Raw genomic sequence first — 24,708 nt, 5'->3', positions numbered from 1 at the left:
CACGATTGACTACATTCTTGGTCCCATAGAGACCATGAGTCTCGTGGACTCTTTTTCCATCCCTACTTGTCCTATTGGGGCGGATCATACATACCTACTACTATCTTTACAAGCACATCCTTCTAGTTCTACCACTTTACCTACTACTAGTACATCACTTCGCCCTACTATATATTTAACACATGATTGTGATCATCTATATAGTACTTCTATCTACCGAGGCCTTCTTCATCTAGACCCACACTCACCTCTTGACACTCTTACTACACAGCTTACAGATTTATTACATACATCCGTCCTGTTGAGCTTCCCACATTCTTGCAGGCGTACTGCCAAGAGTAACACTGGAAAGATGCCCCAAAATAGTTGGTACGATGACGAGTGTCGGGCTACTCGTTCACGTCTCAAACAGGAGGTAGAGAGAGGTGAAATCTCAGGCCGCAAGGCACATAGACTTAACCAATCTTTAACTCGCCGTAAGAAACGCATGTTAGAGGAAACCAAACACTGGGACATGTACCACTTATTTTTTGAGCAACAATTTAGCTGAGGCTTGGCAGAGGCTACAGGAACACCGTTCACGCACCCCTATCTCTGACTCCGAGATCTGGCATACGTATGCTCAGTCACTATATGTGTGAGGATTATGCTGTTAATCCCTCATATCGTGTACTAATTACTACTTAAGTAATTAACTTAGAGAACAAGAACCTTCAGGAGAACACTTGAGAGAAGATTGAATTGACTTGAATTGATTAAACTGAGTACAATAGGTCTCTTATATAGGCGATGAAGAGACACATTTGAAGAGGCATGTCCTTTGACGAAAGGACATGACCATAGACGAAAGGATACAACTTTAGGCTAAGGGATGTGTCTATTCGATGTAGAGGCACAACCATTCATCAAGGGATACAACCATTCGTGGAAGGGATGTGGCTATTCGATGAAGAGGTACATCCTTTGGTGAAGAGTCGCAACCAGTCGAGGGTAGGGGTTCCCTTGGCTGGTTACTCTTTGCATCTGCAACAGGAATCAGCAATGAAGAGAGTATCTGATACATACATACGTCACAATCGTGACAATATGATGCACCAGATCAGCCGCCTATACCCTATCCTTGAGAGCCTCGGCCCACCCACTCTACTTTCTTTACAGTAGGTATGGTGGAGAGTGCTATATGTCGACTCTAGCACATATGCGCGGAGGACCACACAGGCCTTAGAGGTGACCATTTTTCATATGCAGCTGACACAGTGGCGCCATTTATACAGGACTGTGATGGTAGGCCACACATTGGCCAAACTTTATGGGTCGGTCATTGAGCATGAGCTCAGTAAATTGGCAGAGATCTCTGGATTCAGAGCTACTGGGCATGGTGGTTTCCGCCAAAACCACTCCACTCTTGTGAAAGAATGTGCACAAGCGAAAGCAAATAAACATGAGAGAGAAAGATTGCAAGCAAGAACAAGAGCTTTATTAGCTTGAGGTTACAGAGTACAAGAGCTAGCAAATAGGGCAATTTAAGATGATTGAATGAATAAAAGAGAGCAACTCTTATATACTTGTGCATGAAGCAAGTCGGTTGTAGAAACAGGCCGACAGAACCTCCATGAGAGCATAATATTTTAACACCCCCTTTGCATCTTGAAGTGTGCAAAAAAGTCAGAAGAAAATTGATGACGAAGGTGCGACCATGGACACCTTAGCATGGCCAGTACTGAGTACACCTCAGAAAATGCACATGTCAGCTTGTTGTCTTTAGAAAACATAATGCCACTGTAAAGAGCAAAAGAAAATCTGCTTGGCTCCAAACTCAAAGTAGAACTGTGAACACATCACATCTAATAACCTCGAACAAATGAACATGGAACACATCCTGTCCATAGTCTCTGCTGACCAATAGTTCTGGAACTCATCCGAACCACGAAGGAAACTTGGTTGATCCTGCAACTCATCCGGACCATCAAGTGAACTTGCCTGTCTTTATACTTGGAACTCCGACACACGGGTCCCATGCTCCAGATTTAATATAAGAGAGCTTTTGAAAGCCCCCTTTCCCGCCCACAAGCCGTTTCTGGAAGACAGCACGCGGGGGAATGCCCTTAGGATCAGAGCAAGACACCAGTCATGTTCTTTCCAGTCTGTAAGGCCTTGGGAGAGCTGGGGTTATCACTAGACGAGTCTGTGTCAGTCCTGTGACTTGTCTTTGCCCTTCTTTGAAGACTTGCCCTTGTCCTTGGCTTTGCCTTTGTCCTTTGATTGACAATCCTTTGACAGGTGGCCTTTCTTCCCACACTTGTAACACCGACTCCGAACTTTCTTCTGCACCGTCGCGAGTGCCTGATCAGGTCCAATAGACGATGAAACTTTCAACTTCCCCTCTGAAACTAGGATGGATTCCTCTTCCAAGAGGAGAGTACACAGATCATCAAACTCGAGGGAACGTGTTGTGATCTGAACCCGCAAGGCTCGGGAAACCATGTCATAATCTGCAAGAAGCCTGATGAGGAGGAGAGCAGCTAACTGAGAAGAGGTTAGGGCGGTACCCATTGCCACTAATTGGTCATGGATTACCTTAACCTTTATCACAAACGACTGCATGGAAGTCCGTGCTGTAAACTCCAGAGAAAAGAGCTGACCCAGTAGGTTGACAGCCCGCATTGTAGAGTCCCGTGCATATAGATCTGTCAGCTTTCTCCAAATAGAAGCAGCACAATTCAATGTTTGCACGGTGGGGGAGACCTCTGGTGAGATGGCTCGTACAAGTGCAGAGTGAGCTTTTGAGTCTTGATTCTCCCAAGCTGAAAGTTCTGCGAGAAAGGCATCCTCGTGGTCCTGAGTCCACTTCCTAGAGCTGGAAGGGCGTTCGGGCTTTCGTTCGTGGCCTTGAACAATCTCCCAGAGTCCCTTGTGTGTGAACCAGACCTTCATCTGTAGCTTCTAGTGATCATAGTTTGAACCACTGAGCTTGTCCTCCTTGTTCGTGCAGGGGGGACCCATGTCTGCCTCAAAGAAGCTATGTCTCAAACAACCTCTGTAGCTAAGCAATCCACGTGCTCTCTCAAGCACCTTTCCACAGGATCCAACTAGGGACTAGTAGCCCCCTCTGAAGATGCAGGCTGGACAGCAGCAAAAGAAACCCAAAAACACACCACCGGGAACCTCCTACCGGAAGGGGGAGGGGATCTTGGAGGGAGAAGAGCTGATGTGCCACTTGTTAGGCAAAAAATATCCTTCAAGAACCTGCCACAAAATTGATGCCCTTATTGAATTTGCAGCGAGAACTCCTCCACTTGCCTCTGTAGAAGAAAATGCAGCTTGGGGGACTGGCCGACAGCAGTAGGAGGGCGTGTAGATCAAAAAACGCAGCTAATGAAGAAAACGCAGCCACTGTTGAAATATCTACAGCCAGGAGAATCTAGGGAAGCAAAAAACGCAAGGCATAGTTGAAGAAGGAGAGAGACAGACAGCAGATTTTTGTGCAACAGCCGGAGCCTAAGTGTATGATACCATGAAAGAATGTGCACAAGCGGAAGCAAATAAACATGAGAGAGAGAAAGATTGCAAGCAAGAACAAGAGCTTTATTAGCTTGAGGTTACAGATTACAAGAGCCAGCAAATAGGGCAATGTAAGATGATTGAATGAATAAAAGAGAGCAACTCTTATATACTTGTGCATGAAGCAAGTCGGTTGTAGAAACAGGCCGACAGGACCTCCATGACAGCATTAAGAAGATGCAATATTTTAACATCTTGATCATATCTTCACACTCAGGAGCCTCATAGAGGAGGCAAAGGCACAAAGACGTAGATTATATTGATGCATTGTGGATTTACGCAAGGCATTTGACACTGTGTCTCGTGACAGACTTATGCAGAGATTGCAAACACTTGGGGTACCACCAGAGATGATATGGGGGATTATTGCTTTGTATGAGAGTTGTGGGTCGTGTGCGATGCACGTGCGGATTATCAGAGGAGCTTGCTAGCACTATTGGTGTTAAGCAAGGATGTCCATTATCTCCGACCCTGTTTGGATTATACATTGATGAGCTAGCAAATTTTGTGGACAGAGGGGGGGGCAGTGGATCATCTTTGGCAGATCTATATGTACCTTTGATGCTTTACGCAGACGATGTAGTACTGGTCTTGGATACACAACATGTTACATGCGGAAGCTCTGGGAGTCTTCTTTCAGTCCTAAATACCATCTAGAACATGCTGATGCAAAAAATTGCAAATAGAAGGGAGAGTAGAGAGAGAGAGAGAGCTTATCATATGGTACAAAAAGGTACATAAATCCTTGCAGCCATGGGCTGCCTTGAAAAGGTAGTAAAATTCCTAAACAAACTCCTAGTTCTATGACCCAGCCAACAAGGGGCTGAATCATCAAAAACGATGAGCAAAAGAGCCTTTTATAGGCCTTGGACCAACTAGAGTAACTGGTCGACTGCTGGTCGGCCAGCCGCCTGGACATCTTTTTCATCATGGAAGTACCTGACTTGTTTTACTGCAGCCGACAGCCTCTTCATGTATTCCACTCAGCTGACAGGTCTGCTTGTCCACTCCAGTCCATCCCTTGCCATATCTTGCACATCAATGCTCCAAAATTCTGGTCCTATCTAGTTCTTAATCCTTCTTTATCTGGCTGCACTCTAGGAATAGTCCTGAGATTAGCATGTACATGTGTGTGCACATGACATCCCCCTCTGCTAAACTTGATGACGGGATTCCAATCTGCTTCTTGGATGACTGTCTCCCATTCTATTCCCAGAGTCCCTTTGTCATCCTTGAATCCTTCCTACCTTGGCAACCTTTTCATTGAATACCCGGCCTGGTCTCCAAATCCACTTTAACTTTGAAGAAGATCTATGCATCTGTTCCATCCAATCCCCATTCCATTCCTACCCTGTCTCTGAACACCGCCTTGGTCTTCATTCCTGAGAAATGAGTCTGGCACACTCACTCCACTCCTTGGGGAGGATCATCCTCCCTTGGAACCACTGCCTGAAAGCCTTTCCTAACTCACAGGATTTCCATCCCCTTTGGGCTTTGTGGAACACCACCAACCTACCTCCTTGGAATTCTTCCCTGTCTTGTGTTCCTTGCCTTGGGCCTCGTACTTGTGCACTTTCCTGTACCTTGGACCTGTACAGCTTCATATGGGATTGAATCAGTGTTTAGCCTTGTTGAGCCTGATGCTTTGATACCAATGTTACATGCGGAAGCTGTGGGAGTCTTATTTCAGTCCTAAACACCATCTAGAACATGCTGAAAAACGCAAACAAAAGGGAGAGTAGAGAGAGAGAGAGAGCTGGAAAGTCAGTATATCATATGGTACAAAAAGGGACATAAATCCTTGCAGCAATGGGCTGCCTTGCAAAGGTAGTAAAATACCTAAACAAACTCCTAGTTCTATGACCCAGCCAACAAGGGGCTGAATCATCAAAAACGATGAGCAAAAGAGCCTTTTATAGGCCTTGGACCAACTAGAGTAACTGGCTGACTGCTGGTCAGCCAGTCACCTGGACATCTTTTTCATCATGGAAGTACCCGACCTGTTTTACTGCAGCTGACAGCCTCTTCATGTATTCCACTCAGCCGACAGGTCTGCTTGTCCACCCCAATCCATCCCTTGCCATATCTTGCACATCAATGCTCCAAAATTCTGGTTCTATCTGGTTCTTAATCCTTCTTTATCTGGCTGCACTCTAGGATTAGTCCTGAGATTAGCATGTACATGTGTGTGCACATGACACAGCAGGGGTTACAGCGGCGCGTGGATGCCTTGGGAGAGTTTGTAATCAGAGGGGCCTGATGGTCAATCTTGGTAAAACCAAGGTTATGATTTTCAATACCATGGAGCAGGGGCGAGAGACCACCCATATCATGTACCAGGACAAACGTGTGGATGTAGTGACTTCATATGTATATTTGGGTGTCACCTTTACTAGCTTGGTGGGGAGGTTCTCCATGAGACAGGCAGTTCAGGACAGGGTAGCCAGAGGGTATGCAGCTTTAGCTTTACTTGAGAGGCAATGCCACCAAGCGCATTTTCAGGAACCCCGTACAAAGGGATGGCTTTTTGATACCATGGTCACACCAGCCTTGATGTATGCATCCCCCATCTGGGCTCCAGGACTATTAGCGAGCGGGTGGCGAGGTTTAGATTGCCCGCAGATATTTATGTTCTCACTCACGGATGATTCATAGTAAAACCTCAATGCCACATGAGATAGTTTTGGCAGAGTTTGCGTCTTCGCCCATGCTAGTGGAGACACTGTTTCAGACAGTGACATTTATTCAGCGGGTTAGGCACATGCCCCCCAGATAGATTACCGAGACAGGCCCTAGAGTCATCAGAGCGAGTAGCAGCATCAGGGCGACAGTCATGGTATGCAGAGGTTTTACAGTGGTTTTCACTACATGGGATGAGTATGGACAGGCTCCCTCCGTTTCAGTATGATGAGGACCATCCGACCATGAGACTCTCCTGTGTGGAGAGGAACCGATGGATATGTCAGGATTTGATACAGCTATACACACGTCATACATTGATTGATCCTCCACAGCCTCTTCCTGTGAAGAGGCAGCACTACCTCGATCATTTCTTACAACTCACAGAGGATGGGTTTGTGTAGAGACCGGGTTACATGGATGTATATGTGTCTCATGCCATGCACACTACTATTGGGCAGCTTTGGGCATCTTCACACACTCTAGAGATAGAGGCAGGGAGAGCTACAGGAGCCCCGAGGGAGACACGTATTTGCAGATTGTGCCACATAGATGTGGAGACAGAGGAGCATTATGTTTGCCATTGCCCAGTATACTATGAGATTCGGAGGAGATACCACTGTCTCTTCAGGGAGGGATTTGGTCCACTCAGCAGAGTTATGTAGTTTCATGATGAGAGATGCTTGAGGGGATTTTTGATGGAGTTACGACGTCGTAGAGAGCGGCTATTACAGCAGCTCCCACAGCAGAGGGATACTACATCTTAGACACGGATCACCACCTTCTTCCAGCCACTTAGTGGTTTACACATCCTTCACAGCTCCTTCGATCCAGACCCGAGTCACTCGGAGACGCACTATATCTATATCTACTACTAGAGGAGTGACATCAGCCCGAGCATGAGAGCTACGATCCAGGAGACGCCCCCGCCCACGTGGCCCGCACCCCCCCGGTCTCCACTAGACACAGATTGATGAGATCTTGAGGAGACATAGCAGAGAGGACAGACCAAAGATTGATCTAGCACAGATTGGGAGATATCTTGCCCCTAACCCGATGTATGACATCCTACACCCAATCATTGGCACCTATTGGAGCTAGATGCTTTATTGGATGTATTTACCCCCCTTCCCTCCCACCCACCCCATAGTACTTAGTTAGAGCCCTGAATGAGATTTATCTCCACATTATAGAGTACTTTGTACTTTTTTTTTTCTTTTGTATCCATTTGATGTCCATTGAGACATGATGATGATGTACACAGGTTTTGTCTCATAGTCCGTTTTTTGGCCTTAAGAAGACGTTAATAAAATCTCTCTCTCTCTCTCTCTCTCTCTCTCTCTCTAAACCACATCCTTCACCATGCGACCTCATCAAATCAATCTCTACAAGCATCAGCCTGCATCCTTGGAGCATGAATCAAAACCCTAGAAAAAGCAATTCACAAGAATTCGCACAAAATCCGAATAAAAGTGATGAAGAACCTTATAGAAATCTTTCTCCATGCTTCACCTTCGTGTCTCTTGCGGGTTTAGGGCGCGTTGATACTAATTGTAAGGGATTCTCACGACAGATTCCAAGCTTCTCCCGATAGAATCCCCCCAAGAGCTCCTAAATTTGAGACACAAGTTAGAAGTCCAAATTCAGGTTTGCAGGCTCGTGCTCACCACCCGATTGTAGATCCCGCCAATAGGATCAACCACGACCAGAGGTCTAATAAATGGATGGGACACATGCTTGCAAGTGGGTTACCTTTGACTTGTGTGGGACTTGCACATACACTCTGTGACACTGGCTGGACCCTAGACCTAGAAAATGCTTGGCATCATGTCCCTGGACAAGGGAAATGCTCAGTGTGCCCATCCCAAAATGAGTCCTAAGTGTTCTCGGTAAAAGAAAATGACTCCTAAGTGTACCGATTAGTTAGAATGGCCATACGGCACCCTAATACAACAGGTGTGTACGTGACACACACACAGGCAGAGGTATACAGTACGTTTACTTTGGGGATTGAAACTTTGAAATTGTTTGAAGCCCATACTGCTCGCTTGTTTTTGAAGTTTCTAACCATGATGGTGGACAAACTGGGCAAGAAAGGGTAGTGGGCAGGGCAGAGTGCCCATAGGCAGACTAGGATGGGTTCTAAATAGGCTGGACAGGAGGTTGGATGATCAAGTTTCTATAAGGTGGGCTGAATTCAATGCACAACCTTAGTATTATAGAAAATAAAAACTATAAGCAAAAAACCTGTTGTGAAGCAGCCCCACTGCATGTTTGTAGTGGGGACTGATTGGCCTGCTTACAACCTTCAACTGAGCCTATTTTGGGGCCCAAAGCCCATGCCCTACTGGCCTGCCCAAGCCCCAGCCAGCGTGCCTGCCTCAGTTACTTGTACAGTGTACACTGCTTGGGACTGGTAGCAGCCCTAGGACTGAAAACCGGTGAACTAATGTGTGGATGGCATTTGGAGTGAGGCGTGTGAACATCCTTTTGAGTTGTTTGATTGCCATAAGACCTCAAACAAGCAATTTCTTTTTATGTATCTTTTTTAAACTTTACTCATTAGTGATGCTTCAGAAATGGCACAATTTTTGTAAAACATAATAGTGCTGCTGAAGTTTTCTAATTCATGTGCACCAGCTTCGCTTTTCTTTTGTTCGGGCGGGGGGGGGGGGGGGGGGGGCGCAATTTATTGCTGTGTCAGGAATGTAAGTCAAATATAAATATTCGGATGGACTTCTTAGTCAATCTCTTTACTTACTTGATAAGAAGAAAACATCTAGTTGCTTTCTGGTGTGGATCATAAATCTTTTGCTCTTGTTTGCAGCTTTACGAAGATGAGATGTGTGTTTGCATTTTAGATATGCATCCTTTAAGTCACGGGTATGTGTCTTGGTTTCCCTTTGCTATGAATTGTATTTTCTTTTGCTCAAAATTTACAGAAGGGTGTTTTAAACATTTTAAATTCATAGATAAGGAGTTTTCCTAACACACGTGTTTAACCAAAACACCCCCCCGCGGGCCGGCACCAGAGAGTATGAATGTCAGATGGCACATCCTGGAAAGCTGGCAGTCCAGCTCCGTCAAAGAGAGACTTGAACCACTTAGGAAATGGCTTTAGGTCCTTTAGGTTCTGCAGTTTTTGTTGTAAGAACAGTGAGGCCCCTATGTGGCCACTGTAGGCAGGGTCAGAAGATCTGCACAAAGCATTTCATCAGGTTGATGAAAACACATCCACATGGTTACTTATTTTGAATTTTACTCAGTGACAGGCTTCTTTGATAATCCCAAAGGCACCCAAGAGCCCACCTCCTTTCGATGGGCGCATGCAGCCTTGTTGTAAGAACAGGGAGGCCCCTATGTGGCCACTGTAGGCAGGCTCAGAAGATATGCACAAAGCATTTCAAACAAATTTACATGGTTACTTATTTTGAATCTTGCTCAATGACAGGCATGCTTTGATAATCCCAAAGGCACATTTCCCTTCGTTGGAGCTCACTCCTTGTGAGGTAAGGATTTAGGAGTTTTTCATAATTACCATTGAATTTGTGAAGCTTTACTCATTTGTTAACACAAGAAAGTACAATCTAGTTTTGGCCTGCCCTTGTAAAAGGTAGGACATAATGGTATATTCAATTTTTAGGCAGCTAAGTAAAAAAAAAGATTACATAGTTTTTGGGGAAAAAATGTTGTAGTGTTTCCACGTTTGTCTCCCATTTTTGCTCCTCATTTCTCTCTTGGATTTTATGATCAAGAGCTAGCGCTTTTTTAGTTTCAGCCAAAATGTTCCGCACATCAATGTTTAGATAATGTAGCTAGCATAGACTCTCTCTCTCTCTCTCTCTCTCTCTCTCTCTCTCTCTCTGGACATCCTGTCGTGACATTTTGGGGTCCGAACAGGGCCCAAGATGAGTCTGGATGGCCGTGCTGCTACATAGTTTCTCTAGTTTATTCTTGTGAGCCTCTCTAGTTCATTTTTGTGAGCCGAGTCTACACCGTGCACGCTGGCACCTGCTATAGTCACGGACCTACACGGTCAAGTAATGGCCGCCCTACCTACACATGGCTATATAGGTACACAATCAGCCCTTTTTTGACACAGTTCATCAATCATCACTATGAGTTTACTCCCTAGCTTCTACTAGCATATAGCCTCCGTCTTAACACTTCCAAATCAGCCATCGAAGCTCCCTTCAGAGGAGCACACAGGTGTGGGGCTTTGCCATCTAATGTATCACTTCAATAACACAATATTCTTCTCTATCTCTGTTATTGTGCACTTTGAGTTTTAAAGTTTTGTGCTATGAAAGATCCTACTTCTTGTGAGTTAAATCTTGTATACACTGCACGTTGTATCCTCTCACAACGTCAATGGACTCGTTAGCACATGACCCATTTTTGTGAGTGCAAACTCCTGTGGTGCTTGCCCATGTCTCCACCTGAAGATAGAGATGTGCATGGTAAAAAAAAAAAAGGGCAGGCATCTTGTAGAGAGTTCTTATCTTGTTTGAATTTATCCATTTTTTGCTAGAAAATGAAGCCTTACAAAATTGATGACTTATTATTTATGTTGAAAAGCTGTTGGAGCGTTATGCAGGTTGCAGCAGCGATGTGTGCAACTGTACCATTTATAAGCATGGCCATAATGGAGGCAACAAGTTGTGGTATATTTCTACTTCTGATACAACCTGTTTGCCAGGAACATTGCAATTTCCAAGATATTAATGATCTCAAGAGACGAAACTGGTTTGTGAGAGGGATTGATGTAAGTTCAAAGATCACCTCATGTGAGACAGCTGAAGATGCTGTGCTGAACTGTGGCTTTGCAGAGTCCTTTAATTTGCTTGTGAATAGCGGGAAAGCTGCTGGGCAAGTAGTATTTCATGTAAGTTTCTCTTTTCCGGATCACATATCTCTGGCATTGCTGCTGCTCCTGCATGGTTAGTCTTTAGAGCCCATATCATCCTGCAGTACTGCTAATGTTTCATCATATATTCTCAGACACATTTCCACATCATACCAAGAAGTTCGGGAGACAACTTATGGAGTTCTGAGGTATGTTTCTATTCGAGAATCTCCCTTCGTTCCATAAGGTGTCCGTTTTCTGTGCTGTGTTGCAGATTTCTCACTTTTCTTTTTTGATGCTTTGAATTTTTCAGTATTGTTATTCTCATATATTTTTTTCCTCCCAAGAAAACATCATTCTATTAGTTAAAAGAAAAACTAGTCAGAGAGGCAGAATACAGTCCCTGCAATTATCCAGTCAAAATGTACAAAGCATGGGAGGAGGCTCCCTCCATGGCTGGCCGCTTTTGGAGGTAGGCTACATCGCGGCCGCGGGGCCGCGCGGGGGGGGGGGGGGGGGGGGGGGGGGGGGGGGAAGTGGGGGGTCACACCAGGGGACGTGTAATTCCAATTAACGCTTCCACCCTTATGTGAAAATAAGTGGCCTGGGCTCCAGATGTGGAAGAAAGCCACCCACCGCTGCTGCATACACTCCAAATCTCCAATCAGTCTCTCTAGGCTTCCCCAGAGCGTGTGGATATCCACCGAGATCATGTGGATGGTCTCTGCGGGGGAGTGATCATCTCGTCGACACGCTTGCCAAATGTGCCAGGCAGCTAGGCTGCTGATGAGCTCCCAAAGCTGGCTTGTACTAGACTCAGTGATCCAAGGCCATTGCCCCCACTGACAATGCGAGCAATGTTAGGGTCTGAGGTAAAAAGGTGAAGGATGTGCTACCAGACTTGTTGGGACTTAAGGCAATCCCAAAGGCAGTGTCATTGAGTCTCGTCTGGGCCAGCGTTGTCTGAATCCAACGTAATGCCTGATGGCCAGTGCGAACCTCAAATTCTCGGCCACAGAGGAAGTGTTTCCAATGTTTCAAGGCCTGAATAATTACTCGGTTCACCACAGAAGCCCTGGAGGCTGGGGTGGTTATCTGTGGAGTGGTAGTCTTCTTAGGTCACTCCCTAGAAGTGTGTCCTTTTGTATGACAAAAGAAGCTCCTACCCTCCTCCTTGTACTAAGCTCTCTCCTCAGCACTCAATTTACCACCGGTCTTGCCTGCTTGAGCTTTCTAGTCTATAGTAAGCTTGGGTGCATTGGTCGAGTTCTTGGAGCCAGAGGCTCCCGTGCTCTGTCTTGGGGAAAAGACCCGGTCTGGTTCTAGCCTTGTTTCCCCGAGGCAGTTGCAGGTTGGGAAGTCTCAGGCTTTCCACCATTGTGCTTCATTTCAGCACTCTGCGCAAGCGAGAGTGCGTCTTCGAAGGTGGCTTGCCTAAACATACACACTTCCCACTGGATTTGCATGTCAAGGCCATAAAGGAATTGCCCTTTCTTGTCCTTGTCAGATAAGCCCAATTGCAAACATAAGGTAGAAATCTTATTGGCAAACCGAAGAATTGGTTGCGCGTTTTAATGTGCTCCCCTAAACTCGTCTTTGAGATGCTCAAGGTAATGGGGCTGTAGAAACCGCCGCTTAAGATCGAGAACAAACTTGTCCCAAACATAAGCCGCCATACCTAATCTGGTGTGGGCATGAGCTCACTGAGTCCACCAAGGAATGGCCTCACCTTCCTAGTACCAACTAGCCAAGATCATTCTGCTAGTATCACTTTTCTAATTGCGGCGAAATAAGCTTCAAATTGATGCAACCAGGAATAAAGAGTTGTGGGGTTGAGTTTACCATTATACTTACTGAAGTTCATTTTCTCGGGAAAATGACTCGAGGAAGCCGTTGGTGTCATTCTTGCATCCAAAGCCACAAGGTATCTTTCGTGTTCCATGCGTCTCCTGGCGTCGTCTTGTGCAGTAGCACGGGCTACTGCCGCACGATCTTCCATCCGTTGAATCTCCATTGCTCGCATTTGCAACTTGAGCATTGAACTCGGCTGCGGTCGTACCCCTTTCAAAAGGGTCATGTAGTAGAGGATTTGGAATATGGGAAACGGAGGGGGAGGAGGAGACAGAAAAAGAGGTGCTGGAGAACGGGTGCACTCTTCTGGGGCCAAGATCTGTGCCTTCTGCTCTTCCAAGTTGGTACCCTGTTCTACGATTGTTCGCATCATCTGGTGGAATATATCCTGTACACTCATGCCTACCGCCCGAGGACTAACCGGTCGACTCTGTTCCGAAGTTTGTCGTTCTCTCTCTTCGTTGTAGCTTGCCATAGCAAGAAAATGCACTTCCTTTATGGGGCGCAATCTGACCATCCACTGTGCGTGTGGGAGACTTAAGGAGGCTGAAAACCTACCATCCTTCGAGGGACAGGAGTCACACCGAAAGGGGTGGTCTACCGGAGTCTAGAAACCAACCACACAACCGAGTTTTCTGGTTTTTCTGGTTTTTCTGGCTGAATCTTCACACTTGAAGAAGGCTCTAATACCAATGTAACATGCGGAAGCTGTTATAAGTCATTTCCTGTCTTTACCAGACACTAGGGCCTCTGTTGTGGGTGTGCCCGCCCTTTGTAGGTGTTTTCTCTTTTTTCCTCACTTCCCGTATTTTTTCCCCGTTTCTCCCTATTTTTCCATGGTATGGGTGGCTGCCCTATGATGGTAGGATGACCTAGTCGCTGGCCGACTCCACCAGTATGCACGTGTTCATTTCTGGGAGCTGGCCGACTGGGTTGCACAGGTCGTGGACCTCTCTTGTGCTGGGGGGCTGACTGGATGACACCAGTCGTGAGGCTGTCGCCAGCTTTTGCATAGGCCGACTGGGTACTTGGGGCCATATAAAATGTCCCCATGGCCCCCATTCCATTGTATCTTGTATCACTTCGGGATCTTGTGTATATAGAGCAGAGTTACACGCATATCTCTCTCCTTCTCTTGTGCTGTCTATTTTCTACACTCTACTTGCTCTTGTGGTCTCAGATTTGGTTATCATCTCGGCTGCGTATTTTGACATGGTATCAGAGCCCTAGGCTTTTGATTGTTCTTTGGATTTGTGTGAGCAAGAGGGGGACTGTTGTGTTGCTGATTGGTGGATTGTTCGGGACTGTTTGGGAAGAGGAGAAGCAAGAGGACGGCGGATTGATTTGCTGGACAGCCACTTGCAGGTGTAAGTTCTTCTTTGTTCCCACCCACCCACCCTTTTTCAGAGTACATTCCCGCAATGGCAGATTTGTTAGAGATGGCCAAGAGGCATGTGAAGATCCCTACACTCCCCACGTTCCCGGTGGACCGTCAGTTGGACGAGAACAACTACGGCATATGGAAGGTTATGATGGAATCTGTGCTGGAGTCTTACGACCTTGCTGATTTCATCGTTGTTGGGGTTCCACAGCCGGAAGTAGAGGAAGGGGAGTTACCGTCGATCCGAAAAGACCGGGAGGCACATGCATAGTTGTGGGATCGTGTCAATGCCAGGGTCCGTTCATTTATCTTCCTCAACTGCACACCGCAGGTAATCAATCATGTAAAGCATATGACGCTGGCCAGAGGTATATGGCAGCATTTGGCTTCTCTTTACAACAAGGTATCACCCATGAAGAGGATTTCCTTGGAAGTACAGATGCGGGTTATGAGCCCTGCAAAGTCGTCGACGATGCGGGAGCATATTAACAAGCTGCAGGCTCTTCAGCAGGAAGTTCTTCAGGCTGGGAAGGAGATATCGTCAGAGGACATGGCCATAACATTGCTGTTGCACTTGCCCTCTCAGTACTCAGCATTTTACTCGTCTTTGATTACCAGTGGTAGGCTCAGCACCATCACGTGGGAGGAGCTTGTGCCCATGGTCTTGGACCTGGAGGAACGATTCACGAACCCTCCACAGGGCGGAGGTTCGGAGGCCTTAACTGGCCAACGGTCGAAAGGCCGTAACATGGGCAAAGGGAAGGCTTCATCGGAGAAGTCTTTTGAGAAGAAGTCCGACGCTGACCGCGAGAAACTAAAGGCAGAGAGGATCTGTAATGATTGTGGCGAGAAAGGCCACTACTGGAGGCAGTGTCCCAAGCGGAAGACCGAGAAGAGTGAAGATTCCTCAGCAGCAATCATGAAGACTCTGGCTTTTGTGCACTTGGAGGTGATGGACACCGATGTTTCATTTTCTTCAGGCAGGGAGGAGGTTGGAGGACTCTCCGCTACTGATACTCGTGAATGCATTCTAGACAGTGGTGCTTCCAAGCACATGACTCCTTCCCGTTCAGATTTACAGGATCTCTGCAGGTATTCTGGTCACATTCTTACTGGGGATACATCCACTATCCCAGTTCACAGTGAGGGCAGGTTGGAGATAGTTCCCGATGGCAGAGGGGGGAAGCATTCCTCCCAGGTGTTGTATGTCCCATCACTTGGTTTTCATCTGTTGTCAGTGCATCAGGTTTGCAAGACTGGCGTACGGGTGGAGTTTGATGAGCATTTTGTTGCTCTCTGGGACAAAGCAACAGGCCAGGTGGTTTGGGAAGACGGAGTGGAGAATGGAGTTTACAAGCTTTTAGCACTCTCTCTCCTAGGTCCTCGATGAGTGGCAGTCTGGTAGTGGCCACTTAAGTGTGGATATGCTGCAGGTGCAGGCTTTCCAGGACCAGATGGAGGATAGCTTGCCAGTTGATGGCAGCAATTGGCAGGAACTTTCCAGTACTGATGTTGGTGGTTCTTGTGTTCGTCAGTCAGAGGAAACTGAACAGGTAACTTATGCTCTAATGTCTCGTAGTATTCGGGACAAAGAAATTCCTGTAGATGAGGATGTTCTTTCCACGGGAACCTCTCGAAAAGCCAGGCAGGTGGCAGTTGATTACTTGCAGCAGGAGGTGGATTCTCCAGGCTAGTTCCGGATTCAGAGGGGGTGGTTGACAGGTTTTCAGAAGGCCTTGCGTTGTCTTCAGCAGGTTTCCAGGACTTGGCTTTGCAATGTAACAGGTGTTGATCCTTGTGAGCAGTGTGATGCCTCTTTGACTCGGAAGCAAAATGGTTCATTGATTTGGTTGATGGACACCAGATTGGACGGGAGCTTCCTGATGAGGCAGTTGAGCTCATGGTTGGAGATGACTCTTTGGGAGGCAGGATTGCGTATCTTGTAGTTGAGCTCATGGTTGGAGATGACTCTTTGGGAGGTAGGATTGCGTATCTTGTGGTTTCTGCAGCATGCGAAGGATCATGGACTCTTTTACACACAGAAGGGGGATTGATTGATGGAGTCCGACTCCACAGTAGGAGTGACTCAGATTGGGGAGGAGATCCAGACACGAGGAGATCTACTTCAGGCCCAAGAGCAGTTCTACGGAGCAGTAAGAGGCAGTTATCTTTTGCCTTGTCGTCGACAGAGGCAGAGTACCGGGCTGCTTGTGATGCTGCTTCTGAGGTGGTAAGGTTGCATGGCAGGATTGGGCTTCCACTGGAGGAACCCACGGTCATCCAAAGGCACTTTGTTCGTGAACAGATCGTTGCTGATGATATCTTGCTAGAGTTCTGCTCGACGGAGGACAGTACGGTGGACCTCTTCACAAAGTCGCTATCTCAGGATTTGCTTAGGCGGCACCCCAGCTCCCTGTGGTTGGTTTCACAGCCAGGAGCTGAGAGTGGGTGTTAGAAGTCATCTCCTGTCTTTACCAGACACCAGGGCCTCTGTTGTGGGTGTGCCCGCCCTTTGTAGGTGTTTTCTCATTTTTCCTCACTCCCCGTATTTTTTCCCCGTTTCTCCCTATTTTTCCATGGTATGGGTGGCTGCCCTATGATGGCAGGATGACCCAGTAGCTGGCCGACTGCACCAGTATGCACGTGTTCATTTCTGGGAGTTGGCCGACTGGGATGCACAGGTCGTGGACCTCTCTTGTGCTGGCCGATTGGATTACACCAGTCGTGAGGCTGTCGGCAGCTTTTGCACAGGCCGACTGGGTACTTGGGGCCATATAAAATGGCCCCATGGCCCCCATTCCATTGTATCTTGTATCACTTCGGGATCTTGTGTACATAGAGCAGAGTTACACGCATATCTCTCTCCTTCTCTTGTGCTGTCTATTTTCTGCACTCTACTTGCTCTTGTGGTCTCAGATTTGGTTATCATCTCCACTGCGTATTTTGACAGAAGCTTCGTGGCCGAATCGGTAACTTCAATGCTCAGAATTCAGCAATCTTTCACGACAAATATAACGCACAAAACTGAAGTAGATGTGCAGAAAAGAGAGAGAGAGAGAGAGAGAGAGAGAGAGAGAGAGAGAGAGAGTATTGGGTCCCAAATACCCTCTATAGGGCCCCCACCAGGAATGGTGTATTTGCTTTATTAGAATGATGTAAATCAGAAAATAAAGAGAGAATCTTGACCTGCACTTTTCACCTTGATTGAAGTTTTCCCCTTGGCTGTCCTGGCCCTTGGAATGCAGCAATCCCTTGTGAATTATGAGAGAAACTAATTGTTTTCTCAGCTGGGCTTTATATACTCTCTCATGCTTCAAGTTGGCCTTTTGAAGAAAAGCTCACGACTAGTAAAAATAGCATTAAATGCTAGATAAACTCATTGCTTTCACACCAATAAGATGGCTGGCCACCAAGCACACTTGCTGGACTGCTGGACAGCCCATGTGTGGGCTGTGCGGGCTGCCCCACACCTGGCTGACAGGCTGTCCAGGGACTGGGGCCCTGTCGGCTGCCTGTGCAGAGGCCCTAGGGCTGGCCGACAGCTCCTCCAGCCCAAGCCAAGGCTGGTGGGCACAACTTGGGCCCAGTCGGCTGACTGTCCGGACTCCGGAGGCCATAGGGCTGGCTGACAGCCCCTCCAGCCCAAGCTAAGGCTGGTGGGCACAGCCTAGGGCCCTCCTGGCCCCTTGAGGGTGGTTCTACCCCTCCCCCATGCCCGCAATAAGAGCTCTAGGCTCTGCCTTTGGGGTAGCCCTATGGGCTGGCCCCTTCTCTGCATGCAAACATACATGCATCTACAGATGTCTGGCACGCGGTCTTGCAAACCAGGTACTCAGATCACCTGACATCATTCCAGAGGGAGACTCACAGAACGGAGTGGCACTGCTTCATGTGCAAGACAATGCACACCTGACCTCAGACTCATAGAGTGGAACCCTGGCTGAGTTGTCCCGGACTGGGCTTACATGGGACCAATTTCCACTCTAGGTCGTGCACTTTCTTGATCAAATATGTCTACGTGGCGTCAAGTGCGGGATGCACGTGACACCGAAAGAAAAAACTCACTCTTTTTGCCGTTTATAAAGAGCTTATGCTTGCGAAGCTCTCCAAACGAGCTCTATGTTCCTCCACATTCTTGGAAAACACCAAGATGTCATCAAAGAACACACTTGTGAATTTCCAATGTTCACGGAAAATGCAATCCATCATTATTTTAAATGTAGACCGAGTATTCGTGAGACCAAACAGCATGACTAAATTCTCATGATGTCGGAAAGCTGTTTAGAATGCCATCTTATGAACATCCTGTGGTACCACACGCACTTGGTGATACTCGCTCTTCAAATCAATGTGGCTAAAACATGCCAACCCATCAAGCTTATCAAGAATGTCATGTATGTGCAAAATCGAAAAACGATTCTTAATAGTAAGCTTGTTCAATGCCCGGTAGTCAACACACATGCAGGATGACCCGTCCTTCTTTTGATTGAGGAGTACGGGAGAGCAAAACGACGAAGAGCTTAGCTAACTTAAACGCTTCTCCAAAAGCTCATTTACCTGCTGTCACGATTGTGACTAACTCTCTTAATCTCTCCTTAATTACTCATTAATCTCTTATTAACTGAAAGGACACCTGTGAAGGGTCACACCCTTACACATGGGTCACTATCAAAGGACATGTCTATTCATTGAAAGGCACACCCCTAAGTCCAAAGGACATAACTGTTGACTCAAGAGTCACACCCCTTCCCAGGGATGTGTCTCTTCACTTGTAACCTTTCGGCCTCTATTTAAGAAAGGCCCCTGTCTCAATGAAAACAATCTCAATCTTTCTATCAGCATTTGTCTTATGTTTGTTAATTAAGTCTTAATCATGTTAATAAAGCTATAAAAGCTTTACAGTGGTATCAGAGCAAACTTTTTTCCGCCCTGTGAGATGCCCAAACCCTAACCCTAAAATCAGTCCAAACCCTAACCCTAAAATCAGCCCGCCCAAACCCTAAAATTGGGTGTAGCAAGTGTTGAATGGAAGAGCAGGAGAGAATGCCCCATTTAATTCTACCCAATTTTGCCAATTTTGCTTGATTAAGCATTTTCCTAATTTTCTATTTTTTTAAAAAAACCGATGGGAAGCAGAAAAGCAGAGAAGCAAAAACTCACATCAAAGTGCTTGTAGTATGCCTGTATTCTACTGGAGGCCCTCATCGCATCTTTTCGGGCTGCATTTCTCTCCACGCAGGGTCGCCACCCTTTGATCTTGCCTCTTCACGTTAAAAAAAAAAAAAACGTAACGTTTCACATATATATATAAAAAAACCAATAGCCTTATGATTTAAGGCTTATTACACGTGGCTCCACCAGCCACGTAAAGCAGCTACCCAACGGCAACCCGCCAGCGCACGCAAGGAAACCGGCCGACCAGCGCATCAAAAAAAAAAAAAAAAAGAGAATGGAAGAACTCGACGTGAAGCCGCCGGCCAGCGATTATTAAAAAAATAAATCAAAGGAGCACCTCACGGCCAGCAATCAGCACATTTTCTTTATAAAAAAAAAAAAAAGAGAACCTGATGGCCACCGCCAGCGACCAGCGCATACAAAAAAAAAGGCCAACGGCAGCATGTGGCTTCATCTGTGAATTCTGCCAGCCACTTCCCAGGTTCACTCTCTCTCCTCCAGCGCTGGCGCATCTGCAAGCACCATCTTGCGCGCGCAATGGCAGACGAAGTTTTCGATGTGCCCGTTCCGTATCTCTCGTATGTAGACGAGGTTCCCAAAGATGAACTGCCGGCGGATCCTCTCCCTTCGCAGGAGATTATTGTCATCCCGGATTCACCCATGTTTGAGCCCGAGGTGATCATTATTCCCGATTCCCCGAACCAGTTCCCGCACCAGTTCCAATTCCTGCACCACAGGCAGCACATTTGTCCCAGGATTATCTGAGTGCCGGGTAGATGCGGTGAACACTGTTATGATCAAGAGATGGTCTCTATATTGATGGCTATAAACAAATCCTTGGAGCAGCAAAGTGCACAGCAACAAGCTGCATTCAAGCGGTTTGAAGCCATGTTCCATCAACAACCAAAAGCTCGTATGTTTCTCAACAAAAATTCTCTCACCCTCAGCATGGTTCTTCAGAGACAACTAGACACAAAGTATCTTCGTGCGAGCAACGCAAGCCTCAGCATGGATATTCTTGGAAATGTTACAGTTCTAAGCAACCAACTTCTCATTGGAATCATCAGCAACAGAAGCAGCAACATGAAGCTTCCAAAGGATCACATCTTGGAAAGAAATCCGCCATATCAAGATGGGCTTACTTAGTGGCACGTGTGTCCGACCCTAGTCAAGTACTCGGTCGTGAGCGCCGCGACGTTGGACAAGTTTCCCCTCGCGAGCAATGCCCTACATTCAAGTCCTTGCAAGCTCTTGGTGGCAGTGTTGAAGACTTACTCATTCTCACGTTGTGCAAGAGGATCCTTGAGAGGTCTAAGAGGCGCAAACAACCTCAACCTCCCCCTTCTACATTGGAAGCCTTAATACCTGCTGAGAAAGCTGAAGATTCAGAAGATTCTGGTACATGTGTGACAGATACAATGTCCACAACCCCTTTTTCTGCCGTGACCCAGGCAGAAGCACTAGCCTCGTCACCGCCCGTGCAAAACGAAGTCTTTGCCTCTGACCAGATACCTGACGCCGTGGTGAATGATGATTCTTCTTCAAAAATGAAGACTCCAGTTCTTACCTTCAGTGGTGCAAAGGATAAATCAGACGTAGCCTCTTACAGCATGACTTCAGTCGCTGCAAATGAATCTTTGGACATAACTTGTCCCGAGAACAACTTTCTGAGCAAAGAAAAGCATATGGAAGATATTTCTTCTCAACCTACGACAACACTTGAAGACTTTTGTGTTCCAGAAAAATCAGTGGAATCCCTTTCAGACATCCAACAGGTGGTCGTCGCCTCTCAGCCGGAAAGCGTGGTGACACAATCAGATAATTTACCAATAGTTTCACTTGAAGCAGATAAAGATTCAATCTTTTCTTGGACAAAGCTCGAAGTTCCCAATGATGTTAACAAAAGTTCTACTCAAGTTACAGATATGATTCTCATGCTTTTGGTAAAGATGAGACAAGTTGCAGATGCAGTTAATATTCAGTTTGGTATATGCAAGATTGTTATGGTCAACAATAATGCCATGACATGGGATCTAGCAACTAGAGCTTTGGATGCAGAAGCAATTCAATCATTTCTTCCAGAGGCTCAACAACTACCCCTGGATCTTATTTTAAGTGGGAGGGAATGTCACGATTGTGACTAACTCTCTTAATCTCTCCTTAATTACTCATTAATCTCTTATTAACTGAAAGGACACCTGTGAAGGGTCACACCCTTACACATGGGTCACTATCAAAGGACATGTCTATTCATTAAAAGGCACACCCCTAAGTCCAAAGGACATAACCGTTGACTCAAGAGTCACACCCCTTCCCAGGGATGTGTCTCTTCACTTGTAACCTTTCGGCCTCTATTTAAGAAAGGCCCTTGTCTCAATGAAAACAATCTCAATCTTTCTATCAGCATTTGTCTTATGTTTGTTAATTAAGTCTTAATCATGTTAATAAAGCTATAAAAGCTTTACACCTGCTTCATAATCTCCTCTTGTTGCATGGCACTCATGCGATGGGCCGGTCTATCAGGTGGAGACTTGTTGGGGACCAAGTCAATGCGATGATCCTCGGGCCTTTGCAGCGGTAGACCCCCTAGCAAAGTGTCAGCAAAGCAATCTTTAAATTCAGCAATAAAATTCAGCCTCTCGTGTGAGAGTATCCACATGCACATCACTATGTTCAACATTATTACGAACAAAAACCAAGTACGCGGACCCTTTTTCATTGCTTTATTAATCTGTATATGATGTACAATGGGAATAGAGTCTCCCTCCTTGCTTGCATCAATAACATGCATGTGGCCTTTATGTGTAAAATAAATTTTGCTCGTCTTGTAATCCTTGCGGGGATCAAGATGGTGGTGCCATGGCTTGCCGGGCAACACGTCTCATCCATTCAATGGTGCAACCAATAACATGCATGCAGTCTTTTTTGCATAAAAGAAATTATGTTTGTCTTGTAATCCTTGCAAACATAGTTGTTTCTGTATGGCGTATGATGTCATATCGTACGGAATACCGTACAGACTTGTATGGATTTTTCAGGGGAAAAAAATATTATTGTAAAAAAAATTAATTTTTTTGGGGGTAATGGTCTTGTTTTTGCATGTCTATGGCTATTTGAGCTTCCTTTGTACTATGATGCTTCCCTCCTTTTTAAAATACTCCATATCTCGAAATTGGAAATACCTAAATTTATAAGTTCTATTTTGAAACACCGTATTTTATCATACGATAAGAAATTTTTTTATATCATACCGTATTTTCCCGTATGGTATCGTATCGTATCGTACGATACATTACTTGACAATTATGCTTGCAGGGATCAAGATGGTGTTGCCATGGGTTGCTAAGCAAGTTAGCAACACATCGCATCCATTCAATGGTGCAACCAAAAAGTTCTCATGGTCCAGATATCCTTGAATATGCATACGGAGCTTGTGTATGATAGGCATAACCTACACCTCCTCGGCTTGGGCCTCAATTTGGGATCCCAAGTCCCATACATCAATGCCCAGGTGGCCGTTTGCACGAAGTTATCCGTGACACAATCATCAAACATAAAGAGAGGGAGATGATCCTTAATTTTTCCCCAAGCTTTGCATTCCACTCTTTCATTGCCTTCATGACTAGTATTCCCGAATCCCTTGCATATTGGGAACTGCATGCACATTCACCTTGGGTTGCTTGTTGCTTTCATTCTTCTTCCGTTGAGGACATTCTCTGAAGACATGGTCTTTGCTCCCACATGCAAAGAACTTCCTTTCCTTCACATACTGATTCATTTACTCCCGTGTGAGTCCAAACTTGTGCCTTTTGTTGGAGTCGTCTTTATCTTTGGTGAACTTTTCCCTCATGTTTGGTCTCTTTTGAGACCCATTTAGGTGGTTGCTCACCTTTTTGCAGGTTTTGGACAACCCTCTTTTTGCTCTTGTTACCATGTCCATAGTTGTTACGAGGCGCACCTCTAACAGTTCGAGGTGTATGAGGCGTCCACCAATTTTATTATTTATTTATTTATTTATTATTATTATTTTTGCTGGTTTGAGTCTTTAGATGGGGGCTTTAAGGGCCCAAGGCAGCCCCTCTCACACACACTGTCTCTCCCTCATTCTCTCCCTCCCTCCCTTAAGCCTTTCTCAAGACCCAAAGTTCAAAGTTCAAAGTTCAAACACACTAGGATGATGATGTTTTTTATACCCACTTTTGGAGCTCTCTCTATACTCTACCGGTTCATTTCATTTTACTTTGTACCCTTGAATCTTGATGATGTATTCAGATGATGAGGATGGACTATTTGCTGCACGCATTCTGGTTCTACCTATCTTCTACTGGTTCATACTCTTTATGTGGTTGCCTTTTCTGGATCTAGCCCTGAGAATGTCCATGGCATCTATGATGCACATGACACTTCACATGCTTCTCAGCCATCTCAAGTAAATCTGCCATTGTGGGGGTGTAACTGAAAAGGGTAGGTGGGTGGGAAAAATGAGGAACTAAACCTGCAAGTGGCTGTCCAACAAATCAGCCCACCTTCCTCTTGCTTCTCCTCTTCCCGTACGGTCCAAAACAATCCACCAATCAGCAACAAAACAGCCCCCCTCTTGCTCACACAGTTCCCAAGATCTTCTAGGAGCCTAGAGCTCTGATACCATGTTAGAATACGTAGCGGAGATGAAGACAAGATCTGAAAACACGAGCAAGTGTACTGCAGAAAAACACAGCAATAGAGAGGGAGAGAGAGAAGCGTATAACTCTGCTATATACACAAGAAAATCCCGGAGACTGAATACAAACTGTGGGAGCAAGGGACCATTTTATATGGCCCCTATGATCCAGTCGGCCAGTAGAAAACCAGCCGACAGTCCTCTGTAGGTCACCCGACTGCTGCAACATTAGTCGGCCAGTATACATGTCAAGTCGGCCAGCTACAGAGAGGGGCGGGGAGCAGCAGGAGCAGTCGGCCACAGGATAGCCTCCCACACCAGAATAAAATAGGGAAAAATATGGAGAGTGGGGAAAAATGAGAAAACACCTAAATTGGGCGAGCACATCCACAACAGAGGCCCTGGTGTAAATATACAGATAGGAGATTGTCATGTGAAAGTTTTGCCATGGACATTCTCTGGAGCTAATCCTGAAGGGGCAGCCAGAAAAAGAGACTAGAACCATAGATTTGGAGCATGTGTTGCTGTTTTTGCAGGGATTTGACTGATTGGAGG

General features: G+C 46.1%; 1 protein-coding gene across 2 annotated transcripts in view; it reads left to right on the top strand.

Annotated features, from left to right (window-relative positions):
• Window positions 1-24,708, top strand: part of LOC147630511 (uncharacterized) — a 37,784-nt gene that overhangs the window by 7,039 nt on the left and 6,037 nt on the right. The window contains exons 2-6 of one of the 2 annotated variants that reach the window (XR_015267654.1): window positions 9,068-9,123; window positions 9,692-9,749; window positions 10,819-10,904; window positions 11,070-11,125; window positions 11,242-11,295. Coding sequence is in view for 1 of the 2 variants with exons in the window: in XM_086810398.1 (XP_086666524.1) it covers window positions 9,068-9,123; window positions 9,692-9,749; window positions 10,838-10,904; window positions 11,070-11,125; window positions 11,242-11,295 (291 nt within the window). In the remaining variant the exon portion in view is untranslated. The remainder of the gene's footprint in view (window positions 1-9,067; window positions 9,124-9,691; window positions 9,750-10,818; window positions 10,905-11,069; window positions 11,126-11,241; window positions 11,296-24,708) is intronic. The other variant, XM_086810398.1, reaches the window with a different exon arrangement.

This window comes from Cibotium barometz, chromosome 16 (assembly GCF_041138505.1).
Source record: "Cibotium barometz isolate CiBa-2024 chromosome 16, ASM4113850v1, whole genome shotgun sequence".
NCBI classification, from domain to species: Eukaryota; Viridiplantae; Streptophyta; class Polypodiopsida; order Cyatheales; family Cibotiaceae; genus Cibotium; species Cibotium barometz.
Note: the sequence above shows the minus strand (reverse complement) of the source record. Positions and strands in the feature narration are given on the sequence as shown.